Consider the following 22,548-nt stretch of genomic DNA (forward strand, 5'->3'; position numbering starts at 1 on the left):
ATGGCATTGAAACGATATACGATAGAATGAATGTAAAACTAATGTTCTCCCATGTAAACTATCACATAATTCATAATAAAATATATATTTTTTAAATTGTAAGATACAAAGAAAAGGTAAATTTTGGTGGCGAGCACTGTGAGATGAAGGGGAGGAATCAGCCAGTCTGAGAGGGAAATCTCCTACATCTGACCCCAAGCTCAAACTGGGGGGCTCCGGATCCAGAGTGGCAGGAGGCAGTCTGGGTCCCTTCCCCGGTGTCCTGGGGACTCAGCTGGGTTTGTGTGTACTTACAGGCACCTCCGAGAAGTGTATTCAGGGTGAGGACGGAAGATGGTTTACCCCCAGGGAATTTGAAATTCAAGGCAACCGCGAGAAATCAAAGAACTGGAAGCTGAGTGTGCGGTGTGGCGGGTGGCCCTTGCTGAACCTGATCAAGGTATCCCGAAATAAGGGGCCTAGGGCGTAGGTCAGGGACACACACAGCATTCTCAGAAACTCTCAGTGCTGCAGGGAAAGACCCCGACTCCTCTTTCTCAGTCATACCTCAACTACCCTTGAGTTTCCACCGTCTCTCAGTGACCCCAAGTGTGGCAGACTAGAACTGTACTCCAAAGGGTTTCAGTGGCTGAGTTTTCAGGAGTAGTCACCAGGCCTTTTTTTGTGAGGCACCTCTGGATGGTATTGAACCTCAGCAGCTGAGGGTGTGAACCATGTGCACCATCCAGGGGCACCCCAGCTCGCAATCCTTGTAGGATTATTAACATTCCAAGGGAAGTGCTAGAAGCGAGGCAGACGGACATGGCCACTCTCCCCCTCACTCTGAAGTCCTTGAAGCATGCTAGGAGGCATCCTGATTTATCACATGCCTGCTTTTCTAACTTCTCTCCCCAGGGACCTGGGCACCTTTGTGGGCCCAAGAACAATGGTGGTGTCTGACAGATAGCTGTCTGTCACCCACAAACTCTAGCTGGACTTGTGGCAGAGAAAGAAGTGATGGGTGTAGAAACGTCTACGAAGGAAACCCCGCCTAGACATTAGAAGGAAAGCAGAAGAGTTCTGAAAGTTGACCATAGAAAGCAGAGTTGGCTTATCACAGATTTGGAGAGGCAGGTTATTGTCTATGAAGACCCTTTAAATTTGGGTTGTCAGTAGGACATCAGGTAGAAATATATGGAAGGCAGTTGGAATTACCAAACTCAATAGAAGTATTCATCTCTTTTCTCTTCCAGAGAGGATTTTTACCAGATGCACCAGTAACAAAGAAACGGGTGATTATCGCATGAACTTTAATCAGTGTCTCATGAGTCATAATGGTGATTTTCCATATCCTCATTATAAATTAAGGAGTCCTGGTGTGGCGCTGTGGGATAAAGTACTGGACCAGAAGGTCGATTTGAACCACAAAGTCGGCGATGCAAACTCACCAGTTGCTCCTTGGAAACCCTATACAGGGTCGCTATGAGTCGGAACCAACTCGATGGCTTTTAACAACAGCAGCATTATAAATTAACTGGTTATGGTCCACCTCCATTTTATAATGGGTGTTTTTACATTTGCTGCCTGGAACATTCTATGGTACACAAGGCCAGGGTTTCCTTGAGCATTAATTAAGACATCCAAGATACAGATGGGAACAAGCCTTAAAAATAATGAAAAAGAACTGGTCTTGGGTGTGTATTTTATAGAAAGAGCTGTGTGTCATCCTTACTCTCTTACCATTAAACCCTGAAAGGCATGCATGATTTTGAAATGTATAATATCTATAAGGGCTGCTGCCATAGCAACTTCAATCTGAACACTGTATTCTAGTTTTTATAGCATATGATCAGAGCAAAAGTTTCCCAAGAAATGTCCCATGGTCACTTGGAATGAATGCATAATTAGCCATGTGCCATCCAATGAAGCAGGGAGTAAACAGCACATTCTCCCCACTGTTTTATCTATTTCTTTCCTTCCCATGACACACACACGTGTACACACACTCTCACACCCTGTCTAGCCATACATCATTCACACTCACTCACACACACACACGTACACACACTCATATATACACACTCACACATCCAGTCAGGCCACACCTTGTTCACACTCACATATGCACACACTCACATGCCCAGTCTGGCCTCACCTCGTTCACACTCACACACACACACACATATTCCTCAAAGGACATTTTGGAGATGACATCTTTGGGAAGGACTGATGTGGCCAGTGTAACCACCTGAGCGGCTGCTAATCTGGAAAAAAACCTTTCATTTGGTGAGAGGCCCTTGGGTCCCACCGAGCTGACACACAATTTAGAACTTTTTATTCTCTGCACAGATGTATAGGCCACACACAGTCCCTGGAATAAAGAAGACTGCTCAAATGTACAGTTAACGTACAAATCAATCACGTTCAGTATTGTCACTTTGTCTTTCTCTTTTCAACAGAAAAGACAGGTGCCTTCCGGCAATGACTTCATTGATCCCTACGTAAGTACTAACTGCAACCTTAGTTCAGAGTAACGCAAGAGTTCCCCTGGATGTATTATCTCTGACATTACTGCTTTTCCCTGATGTATGTTTGTGGTTCGTCAGCTTAGGTGTGCTGAGCAAATAATATCGCCTACCTCCCCTACCTGATATGAATGGTTCTGGGTTGTGTATATCTTCCATTTGTTTCTGTGGGAATCTTCCCATTCCCTCATTTTTCTCAGACTGGGTGTAGGGGTCAGAGCTCTCGACCACTGGAGTCTCTATGGACTCAACGGAGCTGGAAGTAGCAATGGGCAGGGTTTGTCTACTGATTCGGAGTCAGGGGACAATCTGAGAGGAGGGCAACACTCTAGAGAAGGCAGGTTGGGAAACAAAGGCAAGTCCTACACATCCCAGGAGTAGGAGAGGTCAAGACAGCCGTAAGCATCGGCCAGGACAGCTCAATCTGGCAACTTCCAGGTGGGGGTCCTAGAAGGAGACTATGGAAAGGTACATGCAGAGGACATGGGTCCTCTTGTAGCCAGGGGGTGCCGAGCTGGTTAGGACGAGAACCATTAGCACTTAGCAAACCGTGGACAACTTTACTCAAACTTGACAGGTGTCCGATGGTGTACAAACCCTTCTGACCCCCCATGCCCGTCCATTCTGTATTTGTCGTATGCAAAGTCTGCTTTAGGGTCTGCCAAGCTCATGGACACTTCCCCTCTCTAAACAAAATTAAACTTTGTGTCTTTCATTCAATATGGTGGACATCTTCTGCAAAGTCCCTTGGTGTCCATCTCCAGGGTGTACCCCTCATGAGAGAATGATGTGCCGCTACACCAATACAGGACCTCAGCACAGAGAGGGGGTGACCAACATGCCTTTGGGTTTTCTAGCAAATGCTCTTTCCATGCAAGATCTCTCTATCACTCATGAGAGAATTATGTGCCACTACACCGATACAGGACCTCAGCACAGAGAGGAGGTGACCAACATGCCCATGGGTTTTCTAGCAAATGCTCTCTCCATGCAAGATCTCGGTATCATGCAGGTTGGACCTTTTGGTGGTGTAACAGCTCTCATCTCTGGGTTCAGTGAAGCATCTGATGACTTAGGGGAACACAGAGCATCAATTCTCATAGCCGCAGGCAAGACCTGTGTGAAGAAGAAAGGGCCACTGCTCCAGCCAGCCCGTCCTTGCCCTTGCTACAACCTTTATATGGTGGAGCATGTAGGTGGATGGTGACATCTGCTTACAGCTCACCAGCCCTAGCTCAGGAGAAAAACCTCTTCATCTCTGAGGCTTCAGCCTTCGCTGTGCACATGAGCATCACCTGGGGATTCCAGGCCCAGAGATTCTGAGGTTTTCCAGAGCTGCCCTGGTGCTGCAGCTAAATTGTGAGTCACTATACACCAGTGAAGGAGCCCTAGTGGTGCAGTGGTTAAGCACTCAACTGCTAACCAAACGATCAGCAGTTCGAACCCACCAGCCATGCCAGAGGAGAAAGATGTGGCAATCTGCTTCCATAAATATTTACAGCCCAGGACACCCTATGGGCCACTTCTGTAGAGCTGTTATGAATCAAAATCAACTAGGCGGAAGTGGGTTTGGTTTGGGTTTGGGTAAACCAATGTGGTCTATACCACAAATGCATCACAGTCACCTGGAGGACTTGTTGTACTACCAAAGACTGCACCCCAACCCCTGGGCTTCTGACTCAGCAAGTGTAGGGTGAGGTCCAGGAATTTGCATTAACAAGTTTCAGAGAATGCTGATGTTGCTGCTCTAAGACTATTATTTTGAGAACCAATGCCTTAAACCTTAAACCGGAGGCCTCAACTAGTGGGTGCACATTAGAATCACCTGGAACTTTAATGCATGAATGCCTAAGTTCTAGTGTGGCACTGTAGGATAATGCACTGGACAACAAGGTCAGTCTGAACTGCAAGGTCAGTGGTTCAAGCTCACCAGCCTCTCCTCAGAAACCCTATACAGGGTTGCTATGAGTCGGAACTGACTCAATGGCACTTAATAACAACAATACATCCTAATCTGGGGCACCTGGATAGTTCAAATGGTTTACACTCAACTTCTAAGCTAAAGGGGAGTCTGGTGGGTCCAAAGGATAAGCACGGGACTGCAGACCACAAGGTTGGAAGTTCAAGCCCACTAGAGACGCCACAGGAAAAAGACGACGTTTCTGTTCCCACAAAGATGTATAGCATCAGAAACGTCATACAGGGTCGCTATGAGTCAGAACAACAGATGGCAGTATCTAATCTAAAGGTCAACTTTTTTAACCCACCTAACCATGCTGCAGAAGAAAGGTCTGGTGATCTTCTTTCACAAAGATTACAAACAAGGAAACCTATGGAGTAGTTCTACTCTGAATTATACACCATCATGTTGAATCACAATCAACTCAACAGCAATGATTTGGTCTGGTTTATGCCTCAACCTAGGCTAATTACAAGTCCTGGTGTGGTCCTGTTTGATAAGTACCGAACTGCTAACCATAAGGTTGGAAGTTCAAACCCACCAATCACTCCTTGAAAATTTTATACAAGGTCTCTATGAATTGGAACTGACTCGATGGCACTTAACAGCAACAACAGATTAATTGAATCAAAATCTTGTCCCTAGGGTCCCAAGCATCAGAATATTTTTTTTAACTCCACCAGATGATTCCCCTTTGCATAAGATTGAGAATCTCTGTTAAACCAAAGGACAGATTTCTTGCTGAAAAGATTAGGGAGAATTACAGAATTCTTCAACAGTGGAACTTCGAGAGTGGGATTACATGTGTCATTCATTCTTTCTCAAGTCCCATTTGCAGCCGTCTGTTTTATAGGATGGAAGTTCAGAAACCTTGATCCAGCAGCCTCAGAAGAGTGGTCAGCATCTCTGAGTCTTATCTGCTATGATGAAGAGGAAAAATGGTTGCACGACCCTATCCCAAGACGACCTTAGAGCCTATTTGGGGACGTGTCCAAGGACCTCCATAACAGATCATGCTAAAGCTTTCATATTGAAAGAGAGCACAGGGCCAAGCTACACCTTGCAACCTAGAATTTTTTCCTATTTGTGACTTTTGTGTCTTTTCTTCTTGTATTCAATTTACAGCTGAGAATTTACAAATTGAAATGTGTTCCAGTTCGTCTCAGCTCATTGGACCCATGGACAACATAGACTTTGAACCCAAATGGCAGGCAAATATTTTGTGGCTAGCCCTGATAGTGTAGTGGATTACAAGCTGGGCTGCTAACCATAAGGTCAGAGGTTCAAATCTACCAGTCACTCCGCAGAGAAAGATGAGGCTTTCTGCTCCTGTAAAGATTTACAGCCTTGAAAATCCTATACAGGGTCACTATGAGTCAGAACCAACTTGGTGGCACACAATAACCAACCAGTAAGATAGTACTCTTAATTAGGGTCTCTGCTTCCCTGGAACAGCAGGCCTCTTCATCTTCCTTTTTATTGAACAAGAATGCCACCAAGTCTTCTTCATGAAAGTAGGAACCAGTTCATGAAAACAAAGGTAGGGACAAGGTCTTCAGCTTTGATGACTGCTGTTACTATCCTTCTTAGCCATTCAGAGAGGAGCTATAGCCACCTCCACATCTTAATGCCATGCTGATGTGAGAGACCTTCTCCAGCCTCCCAGAGCCAAAGAACTCCCACTTGGCACCCACCTGGTCATCCACCATTGCTACAGTTCCAAAGGACCCCCTGCCCAGGTCCTTTCTTTAATTTCTCGGGAGACTTTGGTGAAGAAAGGAGAATGCAATGATTTCTCGGACGTTTGTTCCACCACATACAATTCTCAGTAAATCACCTGTCCACAAATCAGTTTAGGCAATACAATGTAGACAACTAGGTAAGACACTGTTCTTGAGGGCAAGGTGTGTGCCAGATGAATTGTAAGTGTCTTACACTATCCATAAATCGTCACTGAGTTACCATCTGTTTACATAAAGAAAACTTTGGTTGGACACATAGCCCTCTTCCTGACCTTTACTATAGGCCAGAATGTCTTCTGAAATCTCCAGTTGGTGTTTCTACTTAACCTCTCAGGGAGATAGACTTTAAGTTCCTGCCTTGGTATAAAACGTGTAGTGGAGTTCTACCATATAGATTCTCCGGGGTCTCACTGATCTAAGTGATGTCTCCATGGTCTCATTTTCTAGCCAGAAAATTCAAATCTGTGTGCGGTATGCCAGGATGGAGGCAGGCTGGTCTGCTGTGACACATGTACAAGATCCTTTCATGAAGACTGTCACATCCATCCTGTGGAAACTGAGAGGTTAGTGAGACGCAGCCTGCTGTCTCTCCTTCCACCACGCACACTCAAGCCTGCAGAGTTGCCATCTCTGGTTGTCCATGTCTTGATGCTCAGGGAGTACGGTTGGGCATTGGGATCCAGATACTTCGGCAAAACTTTTCCAGGGGTTAGTGGGTGGAATAGTAAGAGATACGTCTGACTCAGACCTGTGCATTTTGTGGGAGCAATGACCTCATTCACGGAATGACAGTTTAAAGCAGACACCATCTCGAAGCTGACAAAGCCTCTGCAGTGAGCCTTCAGAAGTCATATCTGGTCAGCTGATTCTAGATCAGGGATCTATAGTAAGACTTGTGAATTCTGTGGGGGTGAGCCCACTGTTTCACTTTCTTTGGGGCACATTGCATCATTGGTCAGAGGTGATGGTGTGTGAGAAACCATAGCAATTGAGAAAGCATTCTGTCGGTGAGTGTGCTGCAGTGTCCTGTGGACAGGGAGGGCAGTGTCTACCAAGAGTCAAATGTAGTCCACTTGCTACCTGGTAACTCTCAGAGAATGGTGCTGTATCAGGGGTTTCCCATAAACCTCTGCTTTTGGCCACTTGAACCATCTGCAAGGTCAGAAAATTGATTGACATTCTAGTTGCAATGGGCTGCCGAAAGAACAAATAAATCTGTTAGAAGAAGTGCAGCCAGAGTGCTCCTTGGAGGCCAGGATGGCCAGACTTCGTCTCTCATACTTCAGACATATTGTCAGGAGAGACCAGTCACTGGAGAGGGATATCAAGTTTGGTAAAGTGGAGGGTTGGAAAAAAACAGGAAGACCCCCAATGAGATTAATTGGCACAGTGGCAGCCATCAATGGGCTTAAGGATAGCAATGATTGTGAGGTTGGCCCAGGACCAGGCAGTGTTTCGTTCTGTTGTGCATAAGGTCATTATGAATCGGTACCGACTCAATGGCACCTAACAACAGCAACAACCATCTCTGTTCCATGGACACATTGAGTACACACTAGGGTGGTCAATGAGAGAGGCTAACTGACATCTATAGGAAGGGTCAACTTGTCCATCTGACTATTGAGAGCCTCCTGGGCCAGAGAGGATGGCAGGGAAGAGTAGAGAATGAAACATAGATAATGGAAGATCAGTGTCCTTTCCAAGAAGTTTCTGCAGTATAAATTCTAACAATAGATGTGGCAAAGCTAGAGGGGAGGGTGCTTTTAGCATGTACTCTGTGTTTGTTCAGAAAAGTTGAGAAACAAGAGCTGGTTTCCTGATTCCTACCATAGTTTGACTGGAATCATTGAAGCCCAAAACACCAGTGGTTAAGGTCCAATTTCCAATTCTCAATTCTAGTAAGTAAGGCTCATCCGGCTTCCCATGCTTTCGGGTCAATGAAAGTTCATCATGGTAACTCATTCAGTAGACACATCTTTGATGGGAAAGGGTGTCTTTAGTTACTGAACCCACATGGGGCTCTTGTGCAGAGGGATCTCCAGGATAGAAGTTGGCAAAGGTACCAGGAAGAGCTCCTGACAGCATGCATGGGGAATAAGGAGAGAGAGAGAGAGAGAGAAGTTGGCTCCAAGGTGAAGCCCACCAGCCACTTGTGACTAAAGGACTAAAGCTCAGGAACAGTGGCTATTTCACAAATAGAGGTCAGGCAGAATTGCTCATGTTATGCCTGATCTCTCAGGAATCCTTGGAGTTGCATCTTCTGCAGCATAAAGATTATTCAGGAGAAATGTCCAGAAGACCAGCCAGGTCATCAGGAATATGAGATCCTGAAGAGGCAGATGCTGCCTGAGGAGCAGCTGGTAAGTCAGAAGGCCAACCTGAAACCTTCTCCTTTCTCTTTATAAGAGAGAAACAATCGGCAGAACCTTGCCGAGGGCTAGAGGAGTGGGGCTCAAGGCAACCTGTTCTAGCCGGAGCTGCGTTTTGATCACAATGACCTAACCCCCAAAGCTGCATTCCAAAGAACACACCCGTGTACATGTGTGTTTAAAACTTCCGGATGACTGGCTTGAGTTATGGGTTCAGTTTGGGCATGGATAGGGGCTCATTATCTCCAAGCTGCTTTTCACAAAAGACCTCCTTCATCTTTTGCAGAAATGTGAGTTCCTCCTCTTAAACTTCTATGGCTGTTCTAAAAGCTCCTTTTTCGTAAGTAACAACCAGAAACCCTGAAACTAGCATTTGTGAAATTTGTCCTCTGAATTCTAAACATATAAGCTGTTGTTGTCTTTGCCATGTTGGTGGAAATCTATTGAACTGACTGAGTTGATATTTTTGTCAACAGAGTAGAGAGGGTTCTCAGGACCCGAGGGAGTCCATGTGTTTGGACAAAATCAAGATGAAGTTGAAGGAGAAGCATTATCACCAAGTTGAGGATTTTGTACGAGACATGCGCCTCTTCTTTCAAATGAACAAGGTATATTGCAGAGTAAGTGCTTTTCCCTGCTTCCATATCCTTCTCTTTTATTTATGCCATTTTACATTTCATCTTCTCATATTGGGGAAGTTACACAATCTTCCTCATCACAGGCAAACATACAAGTAAAGCTTCTAGACATCTTCCACGAGTCTTCCAATCCATGAAGAGAAAATGGTAATAAGCCAGCAGGTGTCGTGAACATTGCCTAGGAGCTCCGAGAGTTTATTCACTTCTCAAGCTCCCAAAAACAAGCCCATTGCCATCCACTCAATTCTGACTAATAGTGACACTATCTAGGGTCTCTGAGACTGTATGGGAGCACACAGCTTCATCTTTCTTCCAAGATGGGGTTTGTGGGTTCAAACTGCTGACCTTCTAGATCTCCTCCTACAGAGAAAAAACGAAAACAAAAACACACTTACATTGAGTTAATTCCAACTCTTAGTAACCTTGTGTGATATGGTTGAACTGCCGCATAGGGTTTCCAAAGCAGTAAATCTTTATGGGAGCAGCCAGCCCCGTCTTTTTACCAAGGATTAGCAAGTGGGTTCCAAATGCTGACCTTGCAGTTAGCAGCCCAGGGCTTAACCCACTACACCACCAGTGCTCCTTCCACAGAGAATAGGTGGCAAGCCCATCCCCTCCCATAGGAAGGAGACTAACCCGTTAAAGGACTTCTCCAATGGAAGACACCAAATTCAATGTTTCAAGTTTCACAAGTGTGAATTTCTTTATCTCTGACTTTCCGAGTGGTGTGTCAAAACGTTAACAAGTATTAACTAAAGGGATGAGAGTGAATGAAAAAGCAGAGACCAATAACTTGCTTTAGACACTTCTGTACTAACATATTATTAAAAGTCATGTATGCCAGATTTGAAAATCGAATAACTAGAATATTTAAAAATTAAATCAAGAGAGAAATGTGTGATCAGGAATTAATTGCAGTATAATGCTTCTCTGGCTTCCAAATAAAAACCATAAGCTACTCTCGATTGGATTAATTCTCATTTGACATTTATTGTTGTTGTTAAGTGCTGTCAAGTCAGTTCCAACTCATAGCGACCCTATATAGGGTTTCCAAGGAGAGGCTGGTGAGCTTGAACCACCAACCTTGCAGTTCAAACCAACCTTGCAATCCAGCACGTTATCCCACAGTGCCACACCAGGACTCCATTTAACATTTAGGCTGTCTAAAATGAGGCTCGTGGTGTGGCGCTGCAGGATAAACCCTGGTGTGGGATTGTAGGATAAGCACTTAACCACAAGGTCGGTTTGAACCTTAAAATTGTTGTTGTTGTTGTTGTTAAGCACCATGGAGTCAGTTCTGACTCATAGTGACACTGCACAGGATTTCCGAGGCTGCAGATCTTTACAGGAGCAGAAAGATTCATCTTTCTCCTCCGGAGCAGCTGGTAGTTTCAAACTGCTGACCTTGAGGTTAGCAGCCCGATTTGTAACCACCAGGGTACCAGAGCTCCTTGAACCAAGGTAGGTGGTTCAGTTTTACCAGTCGCTCTTTGGAAACCTTATACAGGGTCACTATAGTTCAGAACCAAGTCGACGGCACTTATCAACAGCAACAACAGCAAAAGAAGGTTCCAGATGATCTGGAACAGGGGAGTCCAAGCTCATTGACAATGACCATTATTGGTTTTGTGTTTGCTTTTTTTTTAGGGCAATGACTTAGTCGGACTGGGACTTCAACTAGAGACCAAATTTGAAGAGACTTTCCAAAATATTTTTGCCATTCAGGGAACAACAATGGAGAGCAGTTTTCAGTGTGGGCGCATTTCTCCGTTATAGTCACAAATTTCTACTACCTCCCTGAGATCCTCCCTCAGCTACTAGATAACTTGCCTGTGGGTCCATGATCACTCTGCCTGTTCAAGTGCAAACTCCACCATGTTAGTGGTGCCATCGAGTCGGCTTCAACTCACAACAGAAAGAAAACGTTACTCCATCCTCCTCCAGCATCAAAATAGTAGATAGCCTGGGTCAGATGTTGCCGCTACTCAAACCCACCTCATTGGAGGTCATTCTCTTTTGTGCTGACCCTCCATTTTATCAAGCAGGACATCTTTCTGCAGCAATTGGTTCCTCTTGACAACATATCTGAAGTTAGCAGGACAAATTCTTGACGTCCTCGCTTTTAAGGAGCATTCTGGCTGTATTTTCTCTAAAACAGACCTATTCATTCTGAGAGTACCATCATGTTGTTGTTGTTAGGCACCATCCAGTAGGTTCTGACTCAGTAGCGACTCTATGCACAACAAAATGAAACCCAGGCTGATCCTGCGCTATTCTCACAATCGTTACGCTTGAATTCATTGTGATTGCCACCGTGTCAGTCCATCTTGTTGGAAGTCTCCCCAGCACGATCTTTTTCAAACATTTTTTGGTGCTACTCCTTTTCATTTATTTTTGGAAATAAAATCTAGAACCAAATGGCCAACCGTTACTCAAAAGCATGGATGAGAACTCGGTAGTGAGGCTAGGTAGATAGAAATGAACCAACTAGGGGGGAAATAAGGAGGAGGTTTCCCAAGATGAAGACTGAAGCTAATGTTACTAAGCATTATGTATAAGAATGGCTAAATGGGAGGCTGTTTTGCTATGTATGCTTTTACCAAATATACAATACTTTTTTTTTAAAGAATTATCTTGTCAAGTTTTTTTTCTTATGATTAATTTGCCATTGAAAATATTGAATCTTCCCATAAAGGATCATATTTTGTCTTTCATTTATTCAAATCTTTTATCAGTAGAACGTTCTTTTCTGATCTCCCCACACAGCAGGACTTACTCGGTTTTTTTCCCCCTTTTTGGCTTCCAGGTATTTTGTATTTTTTGTTGCTACTGTGAAAGTTATATTTTTTCCAATTGTATTTCATTAACTGCTTACTGCCTAATATAGAAAGATGCTATTATTTGTATATTAATCATCACTCATTTTACTCTTTTTCTTTTCTTTAACATTTTGCCCAATGGCATCAGGAAGCTCAGAGGGGCCACATAGCAATCCCACCTTCCAGTTCACGGAACCATAGTAGGCTCTGTTGGTGGAAACATTCAAACCTCTGACACTTCTTGGTTGTGTTGGGGCCATCTCAGCTGTAACTCCCTGGTGACCTTGCATGTCTCTACAGAGGCAAGGCTTAGCTGCAGCTGATCTGATCTAAGTCTTGGCACAATGCCCTGTGACCCTTTTGGAACATTAGTGTGTGGAAGGAATATGTGGAGCTGCTTCCTGGTCATTCCACATTGTCTTAGTTCTCCATTGCTACCGTAACAGAATTACCACAAGAGGACAGCTTTCTCAAGAGCTTGTTCTCTCACATTTAACAGGCTACGATTCCAAATTCCGAGTGCAGACTCTAGAGGAAGGCTTTGGGGAAAGATCCTTGTCTTCTTTCAGCATCTGTAGGCCAAATCGTCCTTGGAGATCTCCACACATCCTAACTTCAATCTTCCTCTAGATCTAGGACCTTCACAATGCAAAGGACACACTCCACTCCTGGCTCTTGTTTCTTAGTGCCAGTCAATTCTTCTGAGCTCACTTCTCTTTCTTCTTAGATCTCAAAAGAGATTGACTCAAGATCTCACTTAATCCTGAAGATTGCATCTGGCCTCGTAAGCATCATTGTTGTTGTTAGATGCTGTCTAGTCGGTTCTGACTCATCGACTCTATGGACAACAGAATGAAACACTGCCCAGTGCTGAGTCAACCTCACAGTTGTTACACTTGAGCCCACTGCTGCTGTGCCAATCCATCTGGCTGGGGGGGGCTCTTTCTCTTTTTTACTGACCCTCCACTTTTATAAGCATGAAGTCCTTCTCAAGGGAGAGGTCCCTCCTTGATAACATGTCCAAAGTATAGAGACTAAGTCTCACCATGCTGGCTTCTAAGGAGTACTCCAGCTGTACTTCTTCCAGCACAGACTTGTTTGTTCTTCTGGCAGTCCATGTTGTTGTTAGGCTCCATCAAGTTGGTACAGACTCATAGCAGCAACCTTATGAACAACAGAATGAAACACTGCCCGGTCCTGTGCCAGTTTCACAATCATTGCTATGCTTGAGCCCATTGCTACTGCCTCTGTACTAATCCATCTTTTGGGGGATCGTCCTCTTTTTTACTGACTAAGCATGATGTCCTTCTCCAGGGAATGGTCGCTCCTGATAATACGTCCAAAGTATGAGAGATGAAATCTAGCCATCCTGGTTTCTAAGGAGCACTCTGGCTTCACTTTATCCAACACAAATTTGTTTTTCTGGCAGCCCATGGTACCTTTAATATTCTTCTACAGTCATTGCCATTTGCTGTCCAGCTTTCACATGCATAAGAGGTGATTGAAAATACCATGTTTTGGGTCAGGCACACCTTAGTCCTCAAGCTGACATCTTTGCTCTTCAACACTTTAAGGAGATCTTGTGCAGCAGATTTGCCTAATGCAATACGTCATTTGGTTTCTTGACTGCTGCTTCCGTGAGTGGTGATGACTGATCTAAGTAAAATGAAGTCTTTAACAACTGCAAACTTTTCTCCATTTATCTTGATGTTATTTATTGGTCCAGTGGTGAGGATTTTTTTATATTCTTTACATTCAGGTGCAACCCATACCAAAGACTGTGGTCTTTGATCTTCATTGGTAAATATTTAAGTCCTTTTCCATTTCAACAAGCTAACTTGTATCATCTGCATATCACAGGTTGTTAATGAGTCTTCCTCCAATCCTGATGCCACATTTATCTTCATAGAATCCATCTTCTCAGATTATGTGCTCAGCATACAACATGAATAAGTATGTTGAAAGAACACAACCCTGGCACACACCTTCCAAATTTGAAACCATTTGAGCTTGAGAATTGTTGACCTGAAGCTTTTCTCACCATCGGTAATTAAATGGCAAGACCTGTTTTTTTTTTAGATCTAAATTTCCAATGACAACATTATATGTCTAGCAATGAAAAATTAGGTAATTTTTTGTGCTCTACAGATGATGGGGGTTGGTGGGGGTGGAAATGAAATCACAAATTCAAGACATAATATTGTTGTTGTTAAGTTTCAGCGAGTCAGTTCCAACCCATAGCAACCCTGTATAGGGTTTTTGAGAAGCAGCTGGTGAGTTTGAACCGCTGAACTTGTGATCAAGCGCTTATCCTACAGCACCACACTCCAAGACATAGACATGACAGTGAGAACAAAAACAAATCTTCTAGCATGTTTCTACCCTAACATTAATAGATGAATACATATAGTTAAGGAACAGAGTCTATAATGCCCACTCCCTATTTTCTAAAGTGCCAGATTAGTGAATGCAGATTGAGAAGCATCATCAATACACCAGACACTGCCTCGGTTCCTTTTGGCAACTGGCGGGTTGGTAAAATGCCCTGACTAGGACCTTACCCTAATGGGTCTCCAGAGGGAAAAGTGGGGTGGACCACCTTATCCTGCATGAGGTCACACCGTTGAGTTATCATGAATGTTTACCAGCAAAAAATACAATCTGTACTCATTTTAGTGAGAGTGAGGCTTTATTATTTGACTTTGCAAAATTAGGTGTAAAACCCAGAAGACAAGACAGGCAGACATGCCGCAAGGCTGTTTAACAAGTATCTCTATCTCCTAGCTCCAAAGGCCTTCCCCCAGTTCCTCACTGACTGAGTACTACGGGGTGAACAATCTTTCCGGACACTAACTATTTCGCTCTGGTAGTATAGTGGTTACGAATCGGGCTGCGAACCTTAAGGCCAGTGGTTCGAAACTACCAGCTGCTCCGTGGGAGAAAGATGAGGCTTTCTACTCCCGTAAAGATTTACACCTTCGGAAACCCTGTGCAGGGTTGCTATGAGTTGGAACCGACTCCATGGCACACAACAACAATAACAACATTCTTACTTTAAAGTTTCTACTTTTTGAACAGCCTCCCTTCCCACTCCCTTACTTTATTCTGTTTACACATGCCTGCCCCAGGTGCATGGGCTCCTTTTGCTATACTAGCCAATAATCTCAATTAGCAACTTCCTGGACCCTTATTCCTAAAGATGGGACCAGCTGTGAGGATTATTTCTCACACAGAGAATGACTGGGTTACCAGGGTTAACTGGGCCATTGAATGTTGATGTGCTCAGGTTAAAATGCATCAGAAAACACCAGCTCTGGACTCCAATGCCGACATGCTGGAACCCAGTGCCTCCAGTCCAAATGTTGAGTGCGAGGTTACAGGGGGCTCTTCTTCCTCACTGGATTCTACAGAAAAAAAAAGGGGGGGGGAGCCTGTAAAGGACTCAGTGTGGCAGCAAGGAGCCCACACAGCAAGAAATAATAAGAGAATGCCAGGAAAGACCTGGAAGCTTGCGTAACTTCTAGGTAGGACTGTCCCTGCTCCCAGCAAGCCCTGCAGTTAGTAGAGATTGGATTATACGCTCAAAACTTATGTGTTAGAATTTTATTCCCCTCTACCTTGGAAACCCTATACAGGGTCGCTATGAGTAGGAACCGATTCCAAAGCACTTCATAACAATAACAACAATTTGTAGATGGCATCCTTCTTGGGAAGAAGGTTTTCTTTGTTATGTGCGTGAGGTTCTGACATGTAGGCTATGACTTAAATAATCACTTTTGAGTTGTGAAAAGAGCAGATTAGACACAGAGGAGACCTGATATAGGATAAGCACACTGTAGGATAAGCACTGGACTGCGAACCACAATGTAGGTGGTTCACATCCTCCAGCTTCTCCTTAGAAACTCTATATGGATCACTATGAGTCAGAACCAGACTCAACGGCACTTACCAAGACACACACAAACATGCCAGCATGGGTAGGGAAAAGATTAATGCCTCTTGAGGGTCTACAAGAAACTGAGGAACACTGGAGCTCGAGAACCTAAGACAAGAACTTTCTCCCAGAACAGACAGAGAGCCTTCCCCTAGAGATGGTACCCTGAATTTGGACTTTTAGCCTCCTAATCTGTGAGAAAACAAATTTCTGTTCTTTAAAGCTCCCCACTTGTGCTAAGACCAGGAGTGACAGGTAAGGAGAGGAACGGGAAGTGTGGGAATGAGTGTTTCTGGAGGGAGTTCATAAAATGGAGAGCATGGATTAGAGTCATAGAGACAAGAGTTTACCCAGAGCCAGCACAGGGTCCCAGACACAATGCCCAGGGTGCAACTAGGATCTCACTTTGTCCCAACCTGCCTGCTAAGTAGTGGTGTGTACATACTCGGCCTCATTACAAGTCAACGAGGGAAAAGAGAGGACTCCATTACCATTAGTTGATGCAACAAAGCAATCAAAGTGGGCTCAGGGTTCAAGTGGTCCCATCACACCTGTGCAGCATCATTTGCAAAGAAAGAGAGGAGGAGTGTTGGATAAGAATATTGCTGACATATCATGGACTGCCGGAAGAACCCAAAGTCTGTCTTGGAAGAAGTACAGAAGGCTCCTTAGAAGCAAAGATGGCAATACTTCATCTCACCTACTTTGGATATGTGCCCAGAAAGGACCAGTCCCTGGAAAAGGACATCATGGTTGGGACAGTGGAGGGGGCAGTGAGAAAGAGCTGGATTAACCTAGTGTCTGTAACAATGAACTCAAATATTACAATTGTGAGGCTCGTGAAGGAACGGGCAGTATTTCTTTCTGTTGTACGTAGGGTTGCTGTGAGTCAGAGCCCATAACAGGAAGTAGGGATGGTGAGTCTTGTTCTCACAAACTTTGCACAACTATCGAAAGGGACTAGTCCATGGAGAAGGACATCATGGTTGGTAAAGAAAAGTATCATCGAAGAAGACAAAGACTCTCCCTCAAGACAGCTTGACACAGTGGCTGTGACAATGGGCTCAAACCTAGCAATTTTGAGGTTCTGACATGTAGGGTACGACTTAGCATATGACTCAAACATAGCAACACAATCGGAAGTAGAGGACAGGGCAGTGTTTTGTTATACATAGATCGCTATGAGTTGGAAACAACTCCACAGTACACAACAACAACAACAACAACAACAACAAGCATCTCATGAGCAGCTAGCCATTATGTCACTTTGTTACCTGATTTCTCATTGCTTGCTTTTTTTCTGCTTTGCAGTACAAGTCCAACCAGTTTTGTAACTCAGTTGAAAGAAGTTTTGGATTGGGAGTAAGTGTAAGTAATTAACAAATATGAAAGTCCAACAGGACAAACTGGCCTCCACCTGCTGACATATTCCCACCAAAACCTGATGGAGAGATGACCTCCCACTGGGAGAAAGTCTGGGCTCTCTTGGGCCAACACCAGAACCCCCACAGTGCAGAGGCGGAGTGAGGGTAGCTAGCACCAGGGGCAATCTCTAAACTGTACACCAAATTCAAGATGAATAGACACTGAGAGGAATCCTGGTGTGGTGCTATAGAATAAGCACTGGACTGCTAACTTCAAGGTCAGCAGTTCAAACCCATCAGTAATACGTTGGAAACCCTATACAGGGTCACTATGAGTCAGTACTTAGGTTAATGGTGAGAGAAACATTGTCAATACCCTGGACACTGCCTCAGTTCCTCTCGGGTACTAGCAGGTCAGTAGAAATCCCTGAATAGGACCTGACCTCTATGGGTCTCCTGGGGAAGAACTGGGAAGGACCACCTTATACCATACGATGTTACCGATGAGTTATCACAAGTGCTTACCCATGAATGCTCAAGAAATCCAATCATTTTAACAAGCAAGAGAGAGAGAGAGAGAGAGAGCGGCTTTTCTTGTTCAATTTTGCAAAACCAGGCACCAAACTCAGTAGACACTGGCAGAGGCACTGTGTGGTCGGCTGGCAAAAAAGTTTATCCTCCTCTCTCAAGAAAATCCCTTCCCCGTTCCTGGGTTCCTCATTGACTGAGTATTATGGGGTTAACCATCTTTCAGATGCTGCCTAATTTCCCCATTCTTACCTAAAGTTACTCTTCCCCTTCCCCCATGAGCTTCCCCTTTTTCCTTGATGGTTGCATTCTTATTTAAAGTTCCTATTCAGTCAAACAAGTTTCTTCCCCTTCCATGAGCTTCTATTGTTACACTAACCTGCATCTTTCTGGAACCCCCTCCTTCCTGAAGATGGACCATCCTAAGAGTTATTTCTCACAATGGAATTTAACAAACACCAGACATTGACTTCTTGTCCAGTGCCTTGGAGCCTCATTCAGCTGGTGCCCCCTTGGACGTCTTGGGGGTGGGGGAGGGAATAAGTGCCCCCCTGTGCCCCCCACTGCCCCCTACTCCCCACACCTCTATCTACTAGAGTGGCACCAGGAGCTCAGAGCAGCAAGTCTAAACTGACTCCCTGAGAAGGGCAAAAGAAGTGGGAGCTTTTGTGAGATTTGTTCTGGTCTCCTTTCTCAGTCTCTAGGATGTTTCTCAACTCTCGTGAGAATCCCTGCAGAGAAGGCCAGGTCAGCCCAGTTCTGGACAAGGCAGATGACCTGAGGTTCAGTGATTTCAAACAACACCATCAACATTAAGTTCTGCGGAACCCCACTTCCTCTGGCTGTGTCCTGGAGACTAGGGGCTCCTTGAGCAAATAATGCAAACTGTGGGGAGAACGGGTGTCTAGCCGTCTTCCCCTGTGGTCTCCTTCTCCATCTAGAGAAGGGGACAGAGATTGCCACAGAGTCCAGGACACCTGTCAGGACCTCTTTGTCAACAGGCAGGACACGTGGGGTTCTCTCCAGCCCTGACCTGTCATCATCGCTGGTTACAGTGTAAGCTGAGCCAGAATAACTCCCCTCCACCCTGCCTCTCTCTCAATCTCTCTCTCTCTCTTTCTCTAGTGAACACTCTCTCTTTAAATTTTATTGTGGAGATAGAGATAGATACAAACTTCACCCTTGTAACCATTTATAAGTGAACATTTGTACCATCACCACTACTGTTTCCAAATCAAACAGAAACTTTGGACCTGTTAGGCAGGAACTCATCATTGTCCCCTGCCCCCAGCCCCTGGTCACCACTAACCTACTTTCTACCTCTGCCCATCTGCCCATTCCACATGTTTACTATAAGTGACAGCATGTAGTATTTGTCATTTGGTGACTGACTTATTGCATGGAGCATAAAGCTTTCAAGGTTCATCCACGTAGTAACATTGGGTCAAGACTTCATTGGTCTTTGTGGCTGACTAATATGTATGTAGTTGTGTGTCTAGACCATAGTCTATCTGTTCACCAATGTCCCAAGCATTGGACAGTGAATAAGGAAGACCATAGAAGAATTAATGCTTTTGAGATACGGTGTTGGAGGAGAATATTGAAAGTGCCATGGGCTGCCAAAAGAACCAACAGATCTGTGTTGGAAGAAGTGCAACCAACAGTAATTCAAGTGCTCCGTGGAGACCAGGGTGGCCAAACTTCGTCTCTCATACTTCAGACATATTGTCAGGAGGGACAAGTCACTGGAGAAGGATATCTGTTTGGTAAGGTGGAGGGTCAGAGAGAAAGAGGAAGACCCCCAGCGAGATGGATTGGCCAAGTGGCAGCAGTAGTGCGGTTGGCCCAGGATCAGGCAGTGTTTAGTTCCGCTGTGCATAAGGTTGTTATGGGTCAGTACAGACTCGATGGCACCTAACAACAACAACAATAGCAATGCCCCAAGCATTCTGGGTAAGCAGCGTCTGTTGACATGAGGGGAGATTGGTTACACAGCCTTCTGCAGACATTGGTGGGTGGGTGAGATTTTCCAGCATTATTTGTTTGGGCTGCTTAATCTCACCAGAGCCCCAAATAAAGCCTTTGAACACTGATTCTCAGATGTTGTTGTTGTTGTTGTTAAGTGCTGTCAGTCGATTCCAACTCATAGCCACCCAGTACAGGGTTTCTGAGGAGCGGCTAGTAAGTTTGAACCACTGACCTTGAGTTGCCACACCAGGGGACTCCACCACTGAAAAAAAGCAGGGACTGCTGATTGCAAATGTAATTCAAGGGCGCTCTGAGAAACCATAATTCAAGAAGTCAGAAGCTAAGATCCCATGGGTATGTTTCTGATTCTGATTGGATGGCTCTTTAATGCTGTCTTTTGGTTAATGTTAAAAGCCCAAAGACTACCATTCAATTGGTCTTTGGGGAATTAGAGTTGGATCCCTGGTGGCACAGTGGTTAAGTGCTCAGCTGCTAAAGGAAAGGTCAGCAGTTCAAACTCACCAGCTGCACCACGGGAAAACGCTGTGGCAATGTGCTTCTGTAACAATTGTTGTTGTTTTTAAATGTGGTCAAATTGGTTTCAACTCATAGCAACCTTGTATAGAGTTTCCAAGGAGGGGCCGGTGGACTTGAACCACCAACCTTGTGATTCAAACTGACTTTGTGGTCCACTACTTTGTCCTGGTGTGGTGCTGTGGGTTAATGCGCCAGACTGCAAAGCCGTTTGCACTGCAAGGTTAGAAGTTTAAGCTCCCCAGCTGCTCGTCGGAAACCCTATACAGGGTCGCTATGGGTTGGAATTGACTCCACGGCACTTCACAACAACAACAACAACTTGATCGTACAGCGCCACCTTGGAAACCCTTTGAAGTAGTTCTGCCCTCTCCTGTGGTGTCACTACGCGTCTGAAACAACTCAACAGCAATGGTTTTTCCCATCACTTCTATTCTGCCTCAATTTCTATCCATCTCTATCTTCTTTGTAACTCTATCCAGGTTCAAACAACGAACTATGATGCTGTTGTTGTTGTGTGCCGTGGAGTCGGTTCTGACTCATAGCGACCCTGTACAGGATTTCCGAGGGTGTAAATCTTTACGGGAGCAGAAAGCCTCATCTTTCTGCCACGGAACAGCTGGTAGTTTCGAACTGCTGACCTTGTGGTTCGCAGCCCGATTTGTAACCACTACACTACCAGAGCTCCTTACAGTGAACTATTTTAAATTAAGTTTATCTCAACTCCCATCTCCCCTTTTCCACCTTGGATAGGCCCAACTACAATTATGAATTGGCAGAGAACCACATTCTTGCTGCAGAACTGACAGCCGTGTGGTAAATACATTGGGGTTTTTTGTGGCGCCGATTCCAACCCATAGAAACCATAGGACTTCCCCTTAGGGTTTCCTAAGCCATAATCCTAACAGGACCAAATCACCAGGTCTTTTCTCTGGTAAGGACGAACCACTGACCTTTCAGTTAGCAGTCCAGTGTTTTCAGCATTGCGATACCACGGTTCCCAGATAAAAGGAACATAGGTCCTTTGGCTCTGTGGGAGGTATCAAGTTCTCTTTTGAGTCAGAGGAAAACTCAGTAGGATGAACTCAAATCTAAGGGCTAGGGAGATTTAAAGATCTAGATTGAGGTTGTCAGGGGACACCGAGGTCAGCGGAGGTAACGCTGTTCACAAAGACAATGTTCTACACCCTGCTTGATGAGAGACAACTGGAGTCTCAAAAACTCATGAGCCCACTCTTCAAAAGTTGCCATCAGTGAAGAAAATTGAAGACACATGGAAACAAATAGTCCAATGGCCTAATGGACCATGTGAACTCAGTCTCGATGATCCTGAGACCAGAAGAACTAGAATGCCCAGCTACTACTACCAACTGCTCTGAGAGGGAAAGAGTTCCCAGGGAGAAAAACGTGGAACAAAAAGCAAAATTATAAAAAAAGATCACCTTTACTGACTTGATGAAGACTGGTGGAACCCCAGACTATGATCCTTAGTCACCCTTCAGGTCTGGAAATAAACTCTTCCTGTGGCTCAATTTTCAACCATAGCAATAGACAGGTTTATAAGGGGAACACTAACATTAAGCAGGTACACACACCTTAGAACTGCCAACCATTTGAGATCAAAAGGACAGCAATTACTCCAGGCTAAAGTCAAGAAGGTTAAAGAAAGAGGACTGGAAACCGAAAACCCAGGGAGGAGATGGAAGGACGGCTGATACATTGTGGGGTTTGCAACCAATGAAATGAAACAAGATGTGTGTGAATTGTGGAATGGAAAATGGATGTGCTCTGTAAACTTACACCCAATTCACAACGAAAGGTTTTAAAACATATGTTGCTGACTAATGGTGACTGTCACAACTGTAAATGTAGAAGTTTTATAACAAAAATGGGGAGTAGCTAATCTTACAGTCCAGAAACAGAGGACCCTAGGACCGTCAAGGGAGAAGAGAGCAAATGGAATGTGTGACCCTATCCAGAGAAGCAGCGACACCAGAGATGGGGACATGGAGAGAGGGAGCAGCTGAGGAGTCTAGATTCATGGAAAGAGAGGGACTGAGAGCTGGCGGCCAGGAAGCAGGCTTGCAGAATGTACCCTTTGGTTGTTTCAATGATCATATATTTTTGAGTGTTTCTGTGTACATCCCCTCTCCCAAAACAACACACAAAAAAACAGAGCAAATAGAAG

General features: G+C 44.7%; 1 protein-coding gene across 1 annotated transcript in view; it reads left to right on the plus strand.

The window, feature by feature from the left end:
- Positions 1-22,548, plus strand: part of LOC102827655 (collagen alpha-1(III) chain-like) — a 137,996-nt gene that overhangs the window by 42,364 nt on the left and 73,084 nt on the right. Inside the window, exons 2-5 of the mRNA XM_006866797.1 lie at positions 297-439; positions 6,654-6,769; positions 8,446-8,566; positions 8,862-8,915. Coding sequence (XP_006866859.1) covers positions 297-439; positions 6,654-6,769; positions 8,446-8,566; positions 8,862-8,915 — 434 coding nt within the window. The remainder of the gene's footprint in view (positions 1-296; positions 440-6,653; positions 6,770-8,445; positions 8,567-8,861; positions 8,916-22,548) is intronic.

The sequence above is a fragment of the Chrysochloris asiatica genome, unplaced genomic scaffold (assembly GCF_000296735.1).
Source record: "Chrysochloris asiatica unplaced genomic scaffold, ChrAsi1.0 scaffold00096, whole genome shotgun sequence".
Lineage (NCBI taxonomy): Eukaryota > Metazoa > Chordata > Mammalia > Afrosoricida > Chrysochloridae > Chrysochloris > Chrysochloris asiatica.